Source organism: Cryptotermes secundus, unplaced genomic scaffold (genome assembly GCF_002891405.2).
Source record: "Cryptotermes secundus unplaced genomic scaffold, Csec_1.0 scaffold30, whole genome shotgun sequence".
Lineage (NCBI taxonomy): Eukaryota > Metazoa > Arthropoda > Insecta > Blattodea > Kalotermitidae > Cryptotermes > Cryptotermes secundus.
Genome location: NW_019739593.1, coordinates 176,018 through 195,838, shown reverse-complemented (window position 1 = coordinate 195,838; position 19,821 = coordinate 176,018). Strand labels below are relative to the sequence as shown.

General features: G+C 37.3%; 1 protein-coding gene across 10 annotated transcripts in view; it reads right to left on the bottom strand.

Annotated features, from left to right (window-relative positions):
- The window catches only part of LOC111871956 (kinase D-interacting substrate of 220 kDa B), a 194,108-nt gene that overhangs the window by 53,212 nt on the left and 121,075 nt on the right, over positions 1–19,821 (bottom strand). For all 10 annotated transcript variants that reach the window (XM_023865387.2, XM_023865389.2, XM_023865392.2 and 7 more), the window contains 6 exons: positions 18,854–19,033; positions 7,215–7,445; positions 6,486–6,726; positions 5,215–5,380; positions 3,889–4,067; positions 2,559–2,725 (listed from right to left, as the gene is read on the bottom strand). In XM_023865387.2, coding sequence (XP_023721155.1) covers positions 2,559–2,725; positions 3,889–4,067; positions 5,215–5,380; positions 6,486–6,726; positions 7,215–7,445; positions 18,854–19,033 — 1,164 coding nt within the window. The remainder of the gene's footprint in view (positions 1–2,558; positions 2,726–3,888; positions 4,068–5,214; positions 5,381–6,485; positions 6,727–7,214; positions 7,446–18,853; positions 19,034–19,821) is intronic.

Genomic DNA, 19,821 nt, shown 5'->3' with positions numbered 1-19,821 from the left:
AGATTCTCTGACATGTGAATGAAACCACCAGTTTCAACCCGATAGGAAAGGGAGAATACTCTAGCATACATATGGTTCCAAGACAAATAAAGGCACTGGGGCTGGGATGTATGGTTATGGTACAAGGCAGAACCTTAGCTGCAGCCTTGGGGAATAGATCATTGTATTCCAGACAGAAGGGTATGCCATCAAGGTATGAGCAGTAGAGAAACTAGAGTGACTATAAAAATACAAATATCTGTATTCTATTACACAGTCAAGCCACAATTAGAGCACTTTACAACTACCAGATCAACTAAAAATTGGTTTGGGGCTGCCATCAATCCCTTGTGCAACAGGCTAAACAAGAGAAAGTTCAACTTGATATGGGTGCTGGGTCATGAGTGTATTGAGGGTAATGAAACTGCCAACTGACTGGGAAAATTGGGATCTCAATGTCTGCTCATAGGACCTGAACCAGCCTGTGGCATTTCAGTAGGAGCTGCCAAGAAGGTTGTCAGACATTGGACAAACAGAGATCATCAAAAATACTGGCAGTCCTTAACAGGAATCAAATAGGAAAAGGGACTCCTACAAGGGCCCTCTGTCACAAGAACCAAGGAACTGTTAAAACTAAAGAGAAACCAGTTATGGTGGGTGACAGGGCTACTATCAAGATACTGTCATCTGAAAGGACATCTCTTCAAAATGAGACTGGCAAATACTCTCATTTGAGAAAAGGTGCCTAGAAAAAGATAAATCAGCCACACACCTCCTATGTGACTGTTAGGCTGTAGTTTACTTAAGATTTTATCAACAGCCAGCTGACTACCAAGATACTGCACTTCATTCAAAAGTAAGATTGTTGTTGAAGGTTTGAAATACAGGGGGATGCACAACAATTCATTGAAGGTCGCTGTTCAAGGGCCAGTCTAGGCCTGCCCCTTATGCATGCATTCACTCATTCATTCATTCAAGCAATAAGATGGATATTGCATAGGATTCTGATGAATGGTCATGGTGAACCCATATTCAGTCCTCTGACAGATACCTCAGGCAAAGTAACATGCAGGCTTTAGTGAGGATCATAGAGGGAAGATAAAAATCTTCACCAAGGATGTCACTGACAGATGATGATTAGGGCAGTGGATTGCTGTGTGTCGTGAGTAGAGGTGACGAGTATTGTGCTGCTGTGGTGATTAGAAAGAGGTAGAGAACTCTGGCATTACAGGATATGAAATCACAGACACTATGGGCAATGAAGTTAATGAGAACAGTGAAATGACTGTATGTGATCATACATGAATTTAACCCTGGTAACACGGAGATGGGAAGGAAAAATTTTATGAAAAATGAAAGTTAAAAATTTTGGTTCTGTTTTTCTCTTTGTGACAAATCCTGTGGTGCTTCTTCTAACAGATGTATTATCAAATTCTTCCATATCAATATCATTATGATTCTTCCCATAAAAAGGACAGAATGTTATCACTTCCATGAAGCCAAATGGCAACTGTTTCAAGATTTAGCCACATGTATGTATACTATACAAAATATGAACCAAGATGCACATTCAATGACAACATTTTGTGGCATGTAGACTTGTTGCTAGGCAACGACTGCAAAACAAACAACTAGACAATGGCTGTTACTAGGAAACGCTGATCCATACTGAGTTGTTATAAGCAGAACAGTCAGTTCAGTCAGTCAGTCAGTTGAGTTGAGAAGAGTTAGTGAAGAGTGGAAGAGTGGGTTGCTGAGTGACTGAGTCAGTCAGTTAATGAACTGCTGAGGTTCAGCTGTTGTGAGCTATTACTATTTTTTTTTTCGCTAGTGGGGGGGTGGAGTCCAGCTGGGTCCACTCGGCATGGTGGCCCCTGATTGGCCTATTGTACCTGTTCTGGGTGATTATGATGATGGAGAATTTGGTGGAATGAAGATTGGCAGGGGAAACCGGGAAACCCGCCTCAGCGCTATTTTGTCCACCACAAATCCCACTTGACCAGACCCGGGATCGAACCGGGGCTGCCACGGTGGGAAGCCAGCAACTAACTGCTTGACCTATGGCGCAGCCTAGCTGTTACTATTAGAAGCTGCCTGCTGAGGCCGGGAATAGTTCAGGAACCCAGAGGAAGGCGAAATTCTGATGTTGGGAGCCACTACCAAGCAATGGCTAGTGAAAACAAGATTCTGTGTGTGTGTGTGTGTGTGTGTGTGTGTGTGAGTGCATGGTATGCATGCATGTGTTGTATTAATAGTAGTAGTAGTGAATTGTAAAGTGCACTCATGCACTGTATCAAAGAGTCCAATTAACCTAATCATCACTCCAGAACCCATCTACAGTCCCATTAAATGACATGACAATATCTACAATCATGTCATTCACAGACAAAAGTGTCTACTATCACATGCCCATAGTTAGTTAGTTAACTATATGGAGCAGAATCCTAGTGAAACTAACAGTCACTCAGCCACTCAAGAAATTATTCACTTTTTATAGATCACAAAGGTTCATTATTGTGTTTAAAAGAGCCACCAAGGATGGCCATATGAAAAACAAATTTAGGTCATAACAAAGATACCTGTCTCCTTATAAGTGAAGATTTGTGACCAGACCAAGGACCTGAGGAATTTGATGTTCCCCATGTCTGAGCTGGAGGTGGAACCAATGCAGGAGCAGGAGGAGGTGAGGCTGTGAACTGAGAGCTGATTATAACACCTCCAGCCTCATCCAAACTCTGCTGTTCTTCTGCAAAGTCAATTGTGAAAACTTTTAATTTTCATACATCTTAAACAAACTGTTTAAACTTGTATCAACCCCTCAGAAATCCTGGAGATAAAGAACAAATTATTAAGACTATCAAGAGGTAGACACACATTTTTAATATGTACCAACAATGATGAATTAACATGTAAAGTAAGACAGGAACTCTTATACACTAAAAAGCAATGTAAATCTGGGTGATGGGTGATGCGCCCTGTTTAAAAACTAAATAGAAAAATAAAATATCAAAATGTGAATCTATGGTTGGCTTCTAGAGCCTTCAGGTGTGCTCTATTCAACCTTCCGGTCACTGTCCACTTAGGGGCATACATTCATAGTCGGTATCTGGGTATTCTACATGGTTACATCACAAGAGTTAAGCTTAATATGTATGTAAAATCAAACTACTTGGAAAAGCCATAGTGAGATAATTTATAGTTAAAGCCTGTATAATGCAAAGGTCACCTATATTGAGGTTAAATTTGCAGAGTGCCAGAGTCAGTCAGATCTGTATATGGCATGCTGGTCCACATCACACATTTATCTTCTGGTAATGCTGAAATGTAATGCTAGTCATTCTTGATCAAATAAAATTCAAGAAATTAAATTCGAATAAAAATTTCAAAAATTCAAGAAGAATTCAATGGAATATTTTTCATGTCATATTTTTGGCTGGCAATAACAGGATTAAATGTCCATCCTGCTCAAATCCAAATTAACTTCCTCTCCCCCTCTTAAAAAAAGGGGTGGAGTTTTCTTCCAAAACTCTCCACAGAATTCTTTCGTCCTCACAAATTACTGATGAAAGCCCTAAACTAAGATATAAGATGGACATTTATGAGAATGGCTTGTATACATAAAAGAGAGAGACAAATTAAACTAAATTTTAAGAGGTATATTTCATAGGTCATCTGAATTAATGAGTGACTCTTGTACTCTCTTTACTATACTTTCTCTGAATACTGAGTGTCCAAGAGCTGGAATGTCATGGTAGACGCAACATGACCAGTATTCCATAGTTCTGTTCACGTAGCATTGTACACTAAAAGCCACTTCCATACAAGAACATCTTTATCATACAGTGTGTGGCCAAAGGACCCAGCAGACTTATCTTCAATCGGAAATCTGAAAACTTATTATATTCTCACCTTTGATAACTTTCTTTATATATGGATCCAGATTGATGGTAAATGGTAGGAAAATCTTCAGGTCACTAACTAACAAACTATTCCGATGGAATGTCAGGAAAACATCGAATTTTCGTTCATCTCTGTCAAGTTCCAGCAAAGGTTCCACATCTTTTAGTACTGGAATCTGGGGACGAACTCTGTGTACAAGTATAACAAGTCAAAATCAGTGGGATCAATACACATATAATCAGTTACAGTCTCCAAAAATATTAAATATCAGCTTCAAGGATTTAATTCTAGAGATAAACAATTGAATTTAATGTATGATATAATCATTCTGAGTTTAAAAGTGTACATCTGAATGTTAAAAGTCAGCTGTGCACTTAATTACAAATGGGATAGATTAATTTTACAGTATCTAGTTTCAAAATTAACTTCAATGGTTAAAAGTGTTGAGAAAATTAAAGCATCTAGACAACCAAATTTTAGAAAAGTGTTTCCATTTACTCTTCTCTGTAAGGAACCATATGAAATGTCTACAATGTAATGGAACTTCATGTTATTATATAGTTTGTAGTTCAAGCGAATTACCAGCAACTTTCTGGCCTACATACCTTGTTAAAATGACATATTATGAGGGAGGGCCAGTAAATAGATAAAAAATTGAAGTAAAACAGCTGTAATGGATGTAACACATTTTCTATGTGTATCACTAGGTAGCAGCACAGTCCAGCATCACGGGTGTCTAGGTATCAGATGCGGATATTTAGAGGTTGATTTCAGTAGTCAAAATGGCAACTGTACTTGAGGGGTGTCTTACCAAACAGCAGCGCTGTGTTTTGTGTGCAAAAGGACTCACTGCAAAGGATACTCATAGAGAAATGTTTCCTGTCTATTGTGGGAAATGTCTGTCATGTAAAGTGGTTCACAACTGGGTTTAGAAATTGCCACCTTGGTGGAAAAACTTTAGCTGATGATGAAGAGGTTGAAACAGAGGTGCGGAAGTGGCTGAGACAACGGTCAAAAGAAGACTCTGCTGCGGGTTTCAATGCTCTGGTCAAGCAATGGGACAACTGTATCAATGCTGGTGGAGGTTATCACGAAATAAATTTTTTTTCTGGGTTCAAATCTCATATGTTTTATGTTCTATATCCATTTGTGACCTAGTTACTGCTTCTCGCTCATATATTTTAGTTATGAAACTGTCTATGTGGCAAAGGTTTTATTTTATTTCAAGGCACTGTTATGAGAATTTGGCACTGTCTTAACCTACTATTACAGAGCTGTGCAGATATTTTTGGAGGGGAGAAAGTACAAAAGTACAACAACAAAAAACACACTTACTTGTCGTACATAGATTTCAGTGAGGTATTGTCATCAAATGTATCCTCATACATATCATAATAAAGAATGATCCATGATGTTCTAAATGGCCACTGTTCAGTAATGTTCACCCAACTTGCTAAATGATACCAATTGAAATCAATCTGAAATGCTTTCAGTAAACGGCCTGAAATACAGAAATACACAGTACTATAAAAGTATAAATATTATTCAGCAAATTGTCTGATAAAACTGAAGAGTATCTGCTATTGTTTCAACACATTTTCCTTCTGTGAGACACCATGATACAGCCCTCACTGCATTTAGTAAACATTAAAAGTATTCATTGTGCCCATGTACATCTCAAATTTCCAAAGAATTTTAATTCTTGCAGGTTTAAATCATATACTTTTCTATAACATACTCCATAAAATAACTGATCCAAAACTTTATTTTCTGTGATATTAAGATAAAAAATGTAATCACATGCCCAAAGACAAACCTGATCAACTTTTCCAAGATTCTACAATTTTACCATTTCCACAAAATAACAACCAAAGACAAGTATCCCACATATAATATGTAGATGTATTTATAATGTCTCCATATAAATTACAACAATTCAACACCTTGTAACTGTTGTTCGATCAAAATTTGTTACCTTTGTTCCAATATTCTAATTTATTAATCTTTGCCTATCTCTTAAAAGATCTAACATCATAGAAAATCTCCAAGCTAAACACTCACTGATGATAGTGGTGCTGCCACCTTAGTATTTTGCATGATTGTCATGTTACTCTATTTATCTGAGAGATTTAAAGTGTGCCATTAGCCAATTTTTTCTTTAATATTACTGCCTGAAATTGAAACAGGGGACTGATGGTAGGACAAATACACCACAGACATATATAACAATGGAGAGATGCTGGGGCTCTGGAGGGGGTGCCCACATGTGGCCTGCTTACAGTAAACTGAACTTCAGTTTACAATTTATTATTTCCTGCAAGTTTGTTATTCAGTTCTACAAAAATTACAGTACTCCTTTGTTAACATCATATGTAACTGCATTTGTTAAAAGTTACAATTTTATTCTGAAACAACAATTTATGTGAGTAATCTCAGATTATTTAACATTTCCATGACTTATCAAATCTTATGTCCTTCCCAATATCTTCTAAATTACTTAGTAAATTTTCTGAGTTATCTAACGAAGACTTTCAAAGACAACAGTATCAAAACAAAAGTAATCACAGCTCACTATAATTATAATCCAATACTTTGCTAACACTTACCTGTTATATACACAACATTCATGAGTCTTCTCATGCTACGTGGATTCACATCACTAAAGTAGTCATCTGTTAACAACATCTTGGTGAGATCATGGGCTCCACCCACACGGTTCAAATTACTACCCAAGCTGCTAGCAATGCTCTCACTCAGTTTTAATTTTCGAGAACCTTTCCGAGATGTTGGCTTTAGTTTTTCTGAACTACTCAGACCTGATTCTGAAGACATTCTCCGACCTGAGACCTGCGAATTTAGATGAGAGAGAGAATAAACACTTTGGAGATTTCCTCATTTTGACCACAAAGGAGCACAGAAAAACATTAGTCACCGTAGGGATGTACAATAATGCCATTGGCTGTGTAAGAGAAAACATTCCACTGTCCAAATATGACCTGGCTAGTGCCACAAAAATGAACAAAACAAGTTTATATACTGCAGTAATTTGGTACTCTGAATTTCTGTATGTACAACTTTATAAACTGTGAAAATTTCAATATAATTTATTGATTTTTGAGATACCAAAAATTAATCCTCTTAACTATTGACACACCATGAACCTTTTAAAAAGACTTCAACCTGGACAACGTATCCTAAATGGCATAACTGAAGCTCCTGTCTACTGAGTGTTTCAAGCTGAAGGATTATATAAGCATAAAATGTTAGGGATTAGCATAACACTGTTCTAAGCAGTGTTTTCACTGTGAGGTTCATAAGGCATAATTTTCTTGTACCGTAGAAAGGGCACTTGTTGCAGCTAAACTGACACTCTCTTCATTCTCATTCCAGGTGGCAGCAGCAGCTGTATTACTCTTCCTGTGATGCTGAGCAGTCTGTTGTGCAACTTTCACTTTACGCAAGCCAGAGTTTTGCAGATAGAATGGCAGGTGCACCATATTGCGTAGATAATCATGACCACCAATATTGGACTCACTAAACAAACGCCGACTGTTTACTTCCACAGCCTGTAATAAAAATTATGAAATTATAATCTGATTAAGTACATTGAATGGTTCTTTTAAAATCTAATATTCAGTAAATAATGAATCAGAAAGCTGTCATGATTTTTGACATTTAAATGTCAGGAGTCTAATAACACACTCTGAAGTCTAATTTCAGAAGTGTGTCTAAAATATATAACTGGTTTTAATATAGGAAAAATCTGGCATTAAACTGTATAAGGTATTACAAGCAATATGAAAGATATCAGGATAAGAAGGGAATTGAAAGAAAGAAAAATTAAAAGATTATCTGAACACAAAAGTGAGTCAACATCTTCCAGTCATTAGTCCCCATGTTAACTGAAACAAGAATGGAAATGAGTAAGGGAGGACAATGCTGTAGGCATCTAAATATATCATGGTGCACAAAAGCTGATATGACTTACTTCAGTAGCCAAAATTAAGAGATACTCTCTGACCAGAGAGACTTGCAACAGTAATGTACTTCAGCACTTGGTAATATATTATTATGGATTAAATCTTGCAAGAATAAATTTATGTACTGGATTATCCCGTGATATGTACACCAGCAAATTTTCAACTATAAGAGACATTTCAGACAGGTACAGATTTCAGAGAAAAATCATATGATTGATATCACTTCTGTTTTCAGGTATGAAAATACATGCATAGTATCACTGCAGCAAATATAAATCTGACAGTTAAATAACAGGAGTGATGTCTCTGTACAGCATCCAAACCAATGGAGAGTAGGCACATGATGGATCATATCTCAACATGATTCAGCAGTTCTGTGTCATATGACTGTTTGGATCCATCCAGCTTGCTTTGTGGTTGCAGTAAACATTTCATTACCACAATATTTTGTTTACCAAAACACATGTTTCTGTGGGGGTTGGGTGATTTTAAGAGAGAAGGTAAGATGTTACAGTCAATGAACAATATGCCTATCCAGCAACTTAATGAACAGATATGCATAGAAAAAGTAACTTAAATGGTGAGAAATAATCATCACTTGGCTGTTCAGAAGACAGCAGAAGAAATGAAAACAACAGAAAAGGTGAGGCCGATTTTTAGCACATAAATGAACATGAAGAGTCTGCGTCTAAACAGTACGAAACAAGCTCAGTGGCAGCAAAATGGGAACATACATTTGCTGAGATCTTTAAGAGAGCTTCTTGGAAAAACCAAACCTTATGCAAAAAAGAACATCTAGTTGGAATGACCCAAAACAAAACCTATAACGGAAGAGTCCTGAGCCCCCACCTGGAAGGGTGGGACAAATGTCAAGCTCAAGTGACAAATTTATGCTGATCTGTTTCCTCAATATCAAAGGAATTATCCATTATTAAATTGTTCCTCCAAAACGAAGAGACAAGCAAGAATTTTACCTTCAACTTTGGGAACATTTACTATAGAGAATTTATTCAAAAAGATCAAATCTTTGACTGGAAATGTAGAGTTTACATCAAAACAAATTGCTTTCTCTAATAGAGCTTTTTGTAGGGGGATTCTTAACCAGCAAACAAAAAACACATCTGCCATACCTCCCTGATTCTGTCCTATGTGACTGTTAGTGTTCCTGAAACTATAAACCTTAATGAATGATTCTCATTATGAATAACTTGAAAGAATTCTGGGAAATATGACAGTAATGAAAGAATTTCCAGACGATTTTTTCCAGCAATGGCACAGATGTTGAGACACCTGTATAAAATCAGGCAAGTAAATCTTAAGTTGACGGCACTGACTAAAGGTTTGTGACATAATCTTTTTACTACAAAAAATTATAGTCATTGTCAGACCACATATCTAGTACCATCTCTTATTTATATTGCAATTAGGAATGCCAAACGATTACATACAAATTCTACATTTAATTAACTGCAATGAAGATTACTATTCTTGGATGTGACACTGATGTTTCGGAGGAATGTACTTTCTCCATCTTCAAGGCAGAACAGTGTACCAAACAACATCGGGTCACATTCCAGAACAGAGTTACCTTCATAGTCACTTATGTGTCAAATCCTGCACAATGAATTGGAAGAATCACTTGATAAACTGAAAAATACTGTAACATAAAAGATATAAACCACTATATAAGTAAATGAAAAATGAATATATAATATAGATCCTGAACACTGAAAGAGTTGATGTAGGGTGCCCTCAAAATACACAACACAGGGAAACAGCAATGGACAGAGTGAGAACCACAAGAAATGATAACAGGAAGTCATAAACACAGTATTATATGTCACATGTGAGGTTAAATTTTGAATTCTAAAGTCAAAACATAACTTATGTCATTGATTAATGATGAATCAACCAAAGAGAGTAATCAGAAATTTAAGCATTAACTGACAGTGATTTATGTTAGACAGACCAAGGACTGTAAGTTGTTACTGTCAGATGTGGCCAAAAATAAAAGGGAACAATCAATAATTCCTTTCACACACAATTAAATCTTCATTAATCAGTGGTGAAATATGCAATTATATTATACATAAATGAAGGCCTTTCTAAGGCCCCCCATATACACACAGTTTGGCCTTCCGATCAACCTTACAGGCAAAACTTTTAGTTTTCCCTCTCCCTTTCTTTCCCCATACACGCACAGATAAACCAGCGGGCTGCATGCCACAGTCACAGTACCACAATTCTGGGACATAGAGGTCTTTGCTACTGATTCCAGATTTCTTAACCATCAATACTTTCTTCTGTTCCTTTCTGAAACTGCTATGCAGATTATTGATCTTTTTAAACACAGTTTCCTTAATGTTGTATTTTAGCGTCCTGTTGCACTGGTTTTCATCCAGGATATGTATGTAATGGCTCACTGCGAGCCAAAAAGGAAGGACACATCACAGACACAGTACACATAGAAATGACTCCCATAGTGGACGAACCATACTATACGCGAGTTTGAATTAAGACATATGGATGAATAATCTTAACAAGTTTTAGTATATACAAATTTTATTATAGTTGATGAACAATGTACTTTCTAAATAATTTTATGAAAGACACAAGATGGCAAACAATGTAATAACTTAGCGCAAATAACGAACCTGAAGAAGGCACTATGTTGCCGAAACATGTAATAAGAAGTGACATATGAAATGAGTGCACTACAAGACGGCAATTACATACATATCACAGTTTCCTTGTTAGCTTGGGGATCAATTGTTTTAACTTTTTCCGTCAATGTTGAATAGCACTCTCTTTCATCTCACGGTTGTGGTATTCTTTGCTCTTGACCTTTGAAATAGAAGGATGACCACGAAATTCTTCAACACATTCCAGTAAAAAGTCCTTCGACCATGTCGCCATAGCACAAACTACAAAATTATGGTGCAAGTTTCAAAATACCATGTTCTTAAGAAATGACACACAATGTGAAACAGTACTGAAGAACACGAGACAGCAGCAGCAACTGAGTGACTGGCCTGCCAGTATTGTTACACACATGCATTCCACCTGTCACGTGCTATGTCCTACAGGTAGAACTGACGGGTTTCATACAGTCCAACAGCCCAAACGATTGGCCGGCTGGCCGCACTACACACATGAGTTTTGCCTTTCAGTCTTCAACTGTGCAGGCCGAATGGGAGGACAAACTGTGTGTGTATGGGGGTCCTAGGGATGAAAATAAGTATGTTTATCTCCTTTTAGAGTTATGAATGATGGTAAAGTTAATGAATGTCTAGGTGCTACCAGGACTTTTTCTTTTGGGGAGGGGGGGAATAAAATTTCCTTGCGAACTTATGTTCAAGCTGTTTAAGAATATTTTTATGGATCACCCTGAAGTATTTAGAACAGATGATTAAATTGTATTCAAAATAATTTTAATTTCTGGTAATATTTGTTATATTTCTTCTTTTTTAATTTCGCTTTTTCCAAAAACCCAGAGGGGATCTCATGCCTAGCCTTACCTCTCTGTTGGCATCCATGTATACACAGTGTGTCCAGGATCCATTAAGACTCATTTTTTTAAATTTTGCTCTGCATGCGATCTGTTGGCAAGTTGTGGTGTTAAGATTCTTGAAGTTTCAGCTTTGGCTGTCTATAATTTCAAAGTGCAAGCATCGCTGAATCATGTGTTCTGACCTTGAATGTAACAGTACTGTTCGGACGCTTGTCGGAAAACAGTGGTTGAACAGAGAGCCAACATCAAATTTTGTTTGAAGTTAGGCAAAACAGCCGGAGAAGTGTACGAAATGATGAAAAGTGTGTATGGTAGTGATTGAGTCACTTGAACATTTTTCGATGGTATGCAGTATTTCGTGATGGCAGGGAGGACATTGAACATGCTCCACATGCATCAAAGCCGAGAACAATTCGCACTGAAGAAAATGTGAAAAAAAAGTTACCGAAATCCTTGCATCAGACATATTTGTTTCTGCAAGACTCATCGGGCAGCTTTTGCAAATACCAAAAAGTACTGTGCATCAATTTGACTGAGGATTTGGACAAGTGGAAGGTCTGTGCGCGGTTTGTACCACACGCGCTGTCAGGCGATGAAAAACATGCCAGAATTGAACACTGCAAAGACATGTTACGGTCAGCCCAAAGTGATACAAAATTTACAAAATCGATTGTTACTGGTGATGAGATATGGTGTTTTCAATATGAGCCTCTCACAAAGTGGCAGAGTGCAGCGTGGTCGAGCCCAAAGAAGCCGAAACCAAAGAAAGTGCACATGCAAAAGAGTCGAGTAAAGACACTGCTAACCATTTTCTTTGATTCCAAAGGAATCATTCACAAGGAATTTCTGCCAGAAGGTCAAACAGTGAATTCTGATTGTTATGTTGGAGTCCTCAATTGTGTGTGGGCTTGAATTCTTACAATTCGACCTGAATATCGAGAGCAAGGTTCCTGGTTGCTCCTCCACAACAATGCCCCACCCCACAAATCGAAGATCATGCAAGATTTTTGGCCAGAAAAGGGATCACAGGCCTTCATCATCCTCCATATTCGCCAGATTTGGCTCCAGCAGATTTCTGGTTGTTTCCAAAAGTTAAGTTGGCGATGAAAGGAGACCGTCACGACACCATCCAGGACATCCAAAGGGAATCTACCACAGTTTTAAATGTGATTCCACAAAAGGAGTACAGTGACTATTTTCAAAAACTTTTCAATCAATTCCAGCTATGTATTGATTCAGAAGGAGACTATTTTGAATAAAAAGAGTGAAATGTTGAAAATAATTCATGTCTTGTATCTTTAATGAACACAGACCTAACAGAACCTGGACACACTGTTTATGTCTAGTTCCTGACTAGCACTGCCACATGAGAACTTGTTCAAAGAAATGGATGTTTGGGTGCAACAACATATAATCAGATTCCATCCCACTTTGAATTTGATGGCTGTAAAATGGGTTAATTCCCCTTACAGACAGAAACAGTCAGTGCTTTTTCATGGGAAGAAAGATGGTAGTACTTGCAGAGAATAACGGATGACTTTAAATCCATTCTTAGCTTACTTTCCTTATCTTAAAGAAAAGAGATACCTACACTGCATACCGTTGTGCACTGCTAGAAAAAAAAAACACTGGAAACAGGTTAAGCTGTGTTAGTTTATGCCCACATAAATGTTAGGGAAGACATGACAAAGTTTTATCTCATTGCATTAGTCAGAAGATAAAGCTTTTCTGACTAAGCAGTCATAACTGATATTTTAATATGTGAAACTCTGATTTAGAATGTATCCTTTGTATACAGAAATGCATAAGCTAGAGACAAGGTAGCTGTTCAATGACTCTGTGAGGCATTTGAAAAAATGTCTTTGTTCTATGGCATATGATAGGCATGCATAATTCCAAGCCTGCCTCACACAGATTTCAAGAAATGAGAAGATGGGGCTGATATTCTGGGAGAAGTTATCATGCATATGTAATAAATTATGTACAGTACCATAAGAAGAACAGTTCATTGCACACATTCCTCCACTCAGTCTGAAAATATTGTAGCACAGCTAAATATGTGAAAGGGATGTATATATAAGAGATGAATGAAGCCACATCACATAACTGACAAATACACAACATCCAATTAAAAGGAACGGTGAGAAGTTCCACATCTAGACTTACTAACCTGACTAGCAATCTGGCCACAAAAAACAAAACAAATCTAGCATTAGTGCATCAATTTCTAATTGCAAATGCCCAAGTTTTAAAATCAATAACTGAACAGCTTCTTAAGAGTGAGCAAAACAAAGAGAATGATCTTATCTCCACTGCCTTTGCAACAAGATTTCTAGTGGTACGGTACCTTGTATAAAGTATAAAACAGATGGTAGAGCATGGCAAATAAATATACAAATTTCCCAATAGAAATTATCCAAATGAAAATTACTTTCTAAAGAGAAAATAAGTAAATATTCCTTTAAACGTTCTTAAGTTACAGTGTAATAGTTCCTAAGAAGTACTTTAAATTGGCATAACTGAACATGTAATTAAACTGTTAATATGCAAGCCCTGCTCCTTATCTTGTGAAGTCTTCAGCATAAGGATTACACTAAACTTCTATATATAAACTCATTAATAGAAACAACATAGATTACACACATGCCATGATACAAAATGAAGTTTCAGTGCATATGTACCTTACAAAGGCAATGGAAAGAAACTGCACCATTTGCTGGATAAAAAGTTTGTGTGCTTAAAAGCAGCAAAGTTATATAGAATCAATGTTGTAATGACTCTAAATTAGCATCTTAAACTGGAAACATCATGGTAAAAGAATTCATTCATAATTCAGCTTCATTAATGTGTTAATGTAATGAGATAAAAAGTGGGTACAAAAATTGGAGGATGCTGAACATCCAGCTAACCACCTGAGCGTTCTTAGTGTGAAGTTACTCATAAGAAGCTCATGTCAAGCATCTGTAGAATTGCAAATTTCTGCAGCATCATGCATTTATTCTTAAGAAAGTGAGGTGCTGATTTGTTTTCTGATAACTAGGGTGCATATGCACAGAGGCTAACAATCAATTCCTTGGGGAGAATGTGAAAATTACCTGTCAGAACACCTCTTGATGCCACATATATGTTTGGGTAACCCAAATGAAAAGTCTGAATTTCAAGAGGATGTTTGAGAAATATAAGGGTAAGTCAATAAGTAAGTTACAAATGGCTATAGAACTTAAACAAATAAGAATACTGATTTGAAAAATGCTTCTATTTCGCAACATAATCTCCCTGTACATTGAGACACTTGTCCCATCGTTTCACAAGCCCATGAAAACCAGCAGCATAGAATTTTTTGGGCTGCTGTAGGAACAAGGTGGTGACTTCCTTTTCTACAGCTTCACTGTTGGGAAAATGTTCAGCCGAAAGATGATGTTTAAGAGGGCCGACTCCTACTGTAACATCCTCAGGAAACTTCCTAAGGCCATTCGACAGAAACGACCAGGACTCCTCACCAAAGGTGTGTTGCTCTTGCATGACAACGCACATCCCCATACTGCCAACAAGACAAATGAGACGCTGCAAAATTTCAAGTGGGAAGTCCTCGAGCATCCTCCATATAGCCCTGACCTTGCTTCAAGTGACTTCCATTTGTTTGGCCCTCTTAAGCGTCATCTTTCAGCTGAACATTTTCCCAACGATGAAGCTGTAGAAAGGGAAGTCACTGCCTGGTTCCGACAGCAGCCCAAAGAATTTTATGCTGCTGGTTTTTAGGGGCTTGTGAAATGATGGGAGAAGTGCCTCAATGTACAGGGAGATTATGTTGAGAAATAAAAGCATTTTTCAAATCAGTACTCTTATTTGTTTCAGTTCTATATCCATTTGTAAGTTACTTATTGACTTAGAGTCAGTTTTACCGACCACACAACATATTTTTATTATTATTACACTACATGTTTCGACCTCAAGAGGTCATCCTCAGGTGTATGAACACAGCTGTATAATTACACGCAATCACATTCATCTTCTCACTTATTCGATCCTGTATCTTATTCAGGCCCATGCTCAATAATATATCAAGCTCTCTCAACCACAACTTCAGAAGACGCAGTAGAACAGCAAAACCTCCAAAAGTGAAAAAGTGCAATCTATAATAAAATTGAACTTTAATTCATGAACGTTTAATCAATAATATAAATAAACCAGTTAAAGTGAACTTGATGCAGTGATGAATGTAAGTAGGAAGTGACTGAATACAAGTGAAAGTGAAAGCATAACTAGTGATCTGAATTGAAATTCGATTCACAAACTTTAAATTTTTAAAATTTTAAATTTAAATTTTAACTTTTGACATTTAGAACAATTTTAACTAGTGTTTTATGAGAGAGCTTGTTATATTACTGAGTGTGAGCCTGAATAAGATACAGGATCGAATAAGTGAGAAGACGAATGTGATTGCATGTAATTATACAGCTGTGTTCGTACACCTGAGGATGACCTCTTGAGGTCAAAACATGTAGTGTAATAATAATATGTCGTGTGGTCGGTAAAATTGACTCTAATATTGATTAAATACACAACAGGATGCAAGAAACAATTAAAGTTACTTATTGACTTACCTACATAATTACATCTATTTTACATCCAAGAGATCAGGTATAAGTAAATTTTAGAGAGTGAGAGTGTGCTGAATAATAAATGAAACAGTCAGATTACATGAAGGTCATTATGTTCCTTAGCCATTTTATTTACCCTTGTTTTCTTCTCTAGCTTGTGATACAGTGGCTGAAGTAAAAACAAAACAAAAAATATATAACTTGTACAATAACTCTTGACATCTTTGATCTATTACTGCCTCTGGATTTTCAATTTGTGAATGTTAACTTTTGATGTTCCCTATAAATTCAGTAAAATTGGTGACTTAAAGCAAAAGCATTGAAAAATGCATTTGAAATGTCTTTCCATTCTTTACGCAACAAACACAAACACACACACACATCAGAGATGAGATCACGTGAACTACAAATAAATGAGAGACACTGGTAATATGAGGGGCAGTCAAAGAGTTCCCGGAATGGTGGTACAGCACTCTAATGGTAGGACATACAGTAATGCTTACCTATCACCTTCAAAGTAGGACCCTTGCGCGTGCACACACTTGCTCCATCGATCCTGCCAATGTTGGTAGCATATGTGGAAGGCTTCTTTTGGAATCTTCTGGAGCTCAGCCATCGCATTCGATTCGATGTCCTCTGTGGTTGTGAAACGTGTCCCCTTGAGGCCCATTTTCAGACAAGGGAACAGCCAAAAGTCACTTGGAGCGATCTGGAGAGTACGGTGGTTGAGTGTTGACAGGAATGTTTTTCTCGGCAAGGAATTGCTGCACAACAAGCGATGTGTGGCTCGGTGCATTATCATGATGCAGAAACCACTGTCCCTGCCACTTGTCACGCCACTTCCTCTGAATTGCATTGCGCAACCTCTGCAAAACTTGCACGTAGAAATAGCCAGTAACAGTCTGTCCAGGCAGTATGAACTCATGGTGCACCAAACCGTTGATGTCAAAGAATGCAGTGAGCATCACTTTGTCTTTGGATCTGACGAGGCGTGATTTTTTGGCTGAGGAGATGATGCTGTGCGCCACTCTGATGACTGCATCTTCGTCTCTGGGTCATAGGTGAACACCAATGACTCATCACCAGTGACAATCTTTTTGAGAAACGTTGGGTCCTGCATACTTTTGTCAAACAGATCGCCAGTGACCATCATGTGACATTCCATCTGATCCGTGGTCAGCTGCCTCGGAACAAACTTCGCACTGACATGTCTCATCTTCAAATCATCGGACAAAATGGCATGAATGGATCCGTGAGAGATACCAACTTCTTGCTCCAACTCTGCGATGATCATTCTTCGATCACATCGAATCAGTTGTCGCAGTTTTCCATTCATTTCTTCAGTTCTGGATGTCGAAGGTCTCCCACTGTGCTAGTCATCCTCTAACGTCTCCTGCCCATTCTTAAACTGGGAAAATCAGTCGTACACTGTGGATTTCTTTAGTGCAGTATCACTGTAAACTTGCTGCGGGGCTGATTGCGTCTCTGAAGCAGATTTTCCCAATTTGCACATGAAGTTGATGTTTGCATGCTGCTTGAACTGCGACATTGCGCCGAATGACCAACACTCACGTCTAATTCAAACGGAACAGTAACGACACTGCACACTGAAACCTATCCAGACCTGTTGCACCTGCGGAGCAGACATGCTGAGCTCCCCACCACAACAGTGTGTGTGTTATCTTATCACTTGTTCTCTGTCTGCAGGGGAATTCCGGGAACTTTTTGACTGCCCTACATATTTGCAAGTATTTGGACAGCCATTTTTGATGGCTGGACATACAAGTTCAGAACTGCATGACAATTCGGGGACATTTGCTCACTTACATTAAATTAACTGAAAAAACAGTAAACTTGATAAAAACATGTAATGGACAGAAAATATGAGTTTAATTTCTCTAAAACTCTTCTTCTAAACGTTTTTGCTCTGATAAATATTCAGAGAGTTATGATCAAGATGCACGTAGAAAAGCTGTAGGTCTTCATGTAAAGTAGTCATCAAACTTTTCACTGCAAATCATTTTCCCACCATTTTCCTAAAATAATACAATTTTAAGGTAAAAATATGAAAAGAATTGGACAAAAATGCATTTTCATAGCCCAGTGAATGAAGTTAAACAATGCAGCAAAAGGAAAAGACAATACCTCGATGTGGACTAAAGTCAAATGATGTGCTACATGGTAATGGATGCTTGTTTTGACTTCAGTCAAATATCACAGAAATAGGGTTAACAAGGTTAATTTAAATGAAAGCTGAAATGACCTTCTGTACCATCTAAACTGAAACTGAAATGGCTCAACATGTTTTCATAAAATTTTCTCATATAACATTTGATTGGAGTCTGCTTACCAATTTGTGAGTTGTTTAATTTGTACAGACATACAGAGCAGTTTAAATATGTGCTCTGTATGGATGCTAATGAGCCCACAAGACTGCTATGTACACAGAGGGATACACATGAGATATAGAAACTTGTGTGTTAGAATGAAATGACAAGAAATTAATAATGTCCTGACTTATGCAGTCATAGAGTCAAATGATAATGTCTGTAGAATTCTGTAAAAGAGTATCTCGCTATGGAGGGGCATTAGAGATTTCATTACCATTCAGAATTACTGAACAGTTTCTTTTACATAGTCACATGCCAAAGCCAAAGAGTTCAATTTTTAACATTTTTTTGCATACAGCATACATGAAAACAGACAGCCTGTTCAAGCATCCAAAGTAAATAACTTTGTACTTTCTTAGCTCCACCTTCAAAACTATGAATTATAAAATCTGGTGAAAGTAGCTTACAGGTGAATCCATATGAAGAAAACATGTTACAAACCTTGAACTGGAAATTATATAGTTATTTAAAAGTCAAATGAATTCAACTCACCTTTGATATAACGTGCGGATCTATGGCAAGTATGATAATGAAAGGAGAAGTTGTATCAGAAAACAACATATGAACAGCATCCAACACAAGCAGCACTTTATCCTGCTCACAGCTATCCAGTCCATCAACTATGACAACTAATCTGGTTTGCTGTGAGGTGAAACTGTCCAAACACTTCACCTTGAACATTAAGCAAATATCAGAAGTTAGTAACAAACTAAATGATAGTAACTTTTGAATCATTATACAGAATTTTGAACAGAACAGAAACCTAAGTAACCTAGCAAAAGTTTTACATTTTTAAAATAAATATTAAAAACATAATCTGTACCACATTTCAGAGGCAATATATACCTTAATCAGAAGCAAGTTACTCTCAGTAAAAAAAAGTAATTAAGTAAAGTAAAGCTATCCCTGTACCAGGCCGTCAAGGCCCATAGGGTTGTGAGACGTTGAGGGTCCCACATTATCTAGACAATCGGCTCAAAGATGGTGGTAAGGTTGTCAGCCTTATGCACCGGCCGTGCTTTACTCTCCAGGAAAATTATTTAAGGTAGCGTAGTTGGTTGAGGGGCTATGCTACAAGCTGGAAGGTCATTGGTTCAAGTCCCAATGAGGTCACTGGAATTTTTTCAATTGACCTAACCCTTCCAGCCGCACTATGGCCCTGGGGTTGACTCAGCCTCTAACAGAAATGAGTACCAGGAAAGTTACTCTCAGATACAACTTAAATATGTGAATATTTATTAAACTGTAAACTCTGTGAGCTAGAAGATGCAGCTGAATGAAACTCAAAGATGGGAAGTCTGAAGTGTTTTCTTTAAAAAAAAAAAAAGGAAAAAAANAAAAAAAAAAAAGGCAGAACAACCCATTCTTGTCCAGGACACAGCTGATTCTTTGTCATTACAACGTATAGTACCTAAAACTCTGAAGATGGAATAATATCAAATTGAGAAATTAAAGTTTAT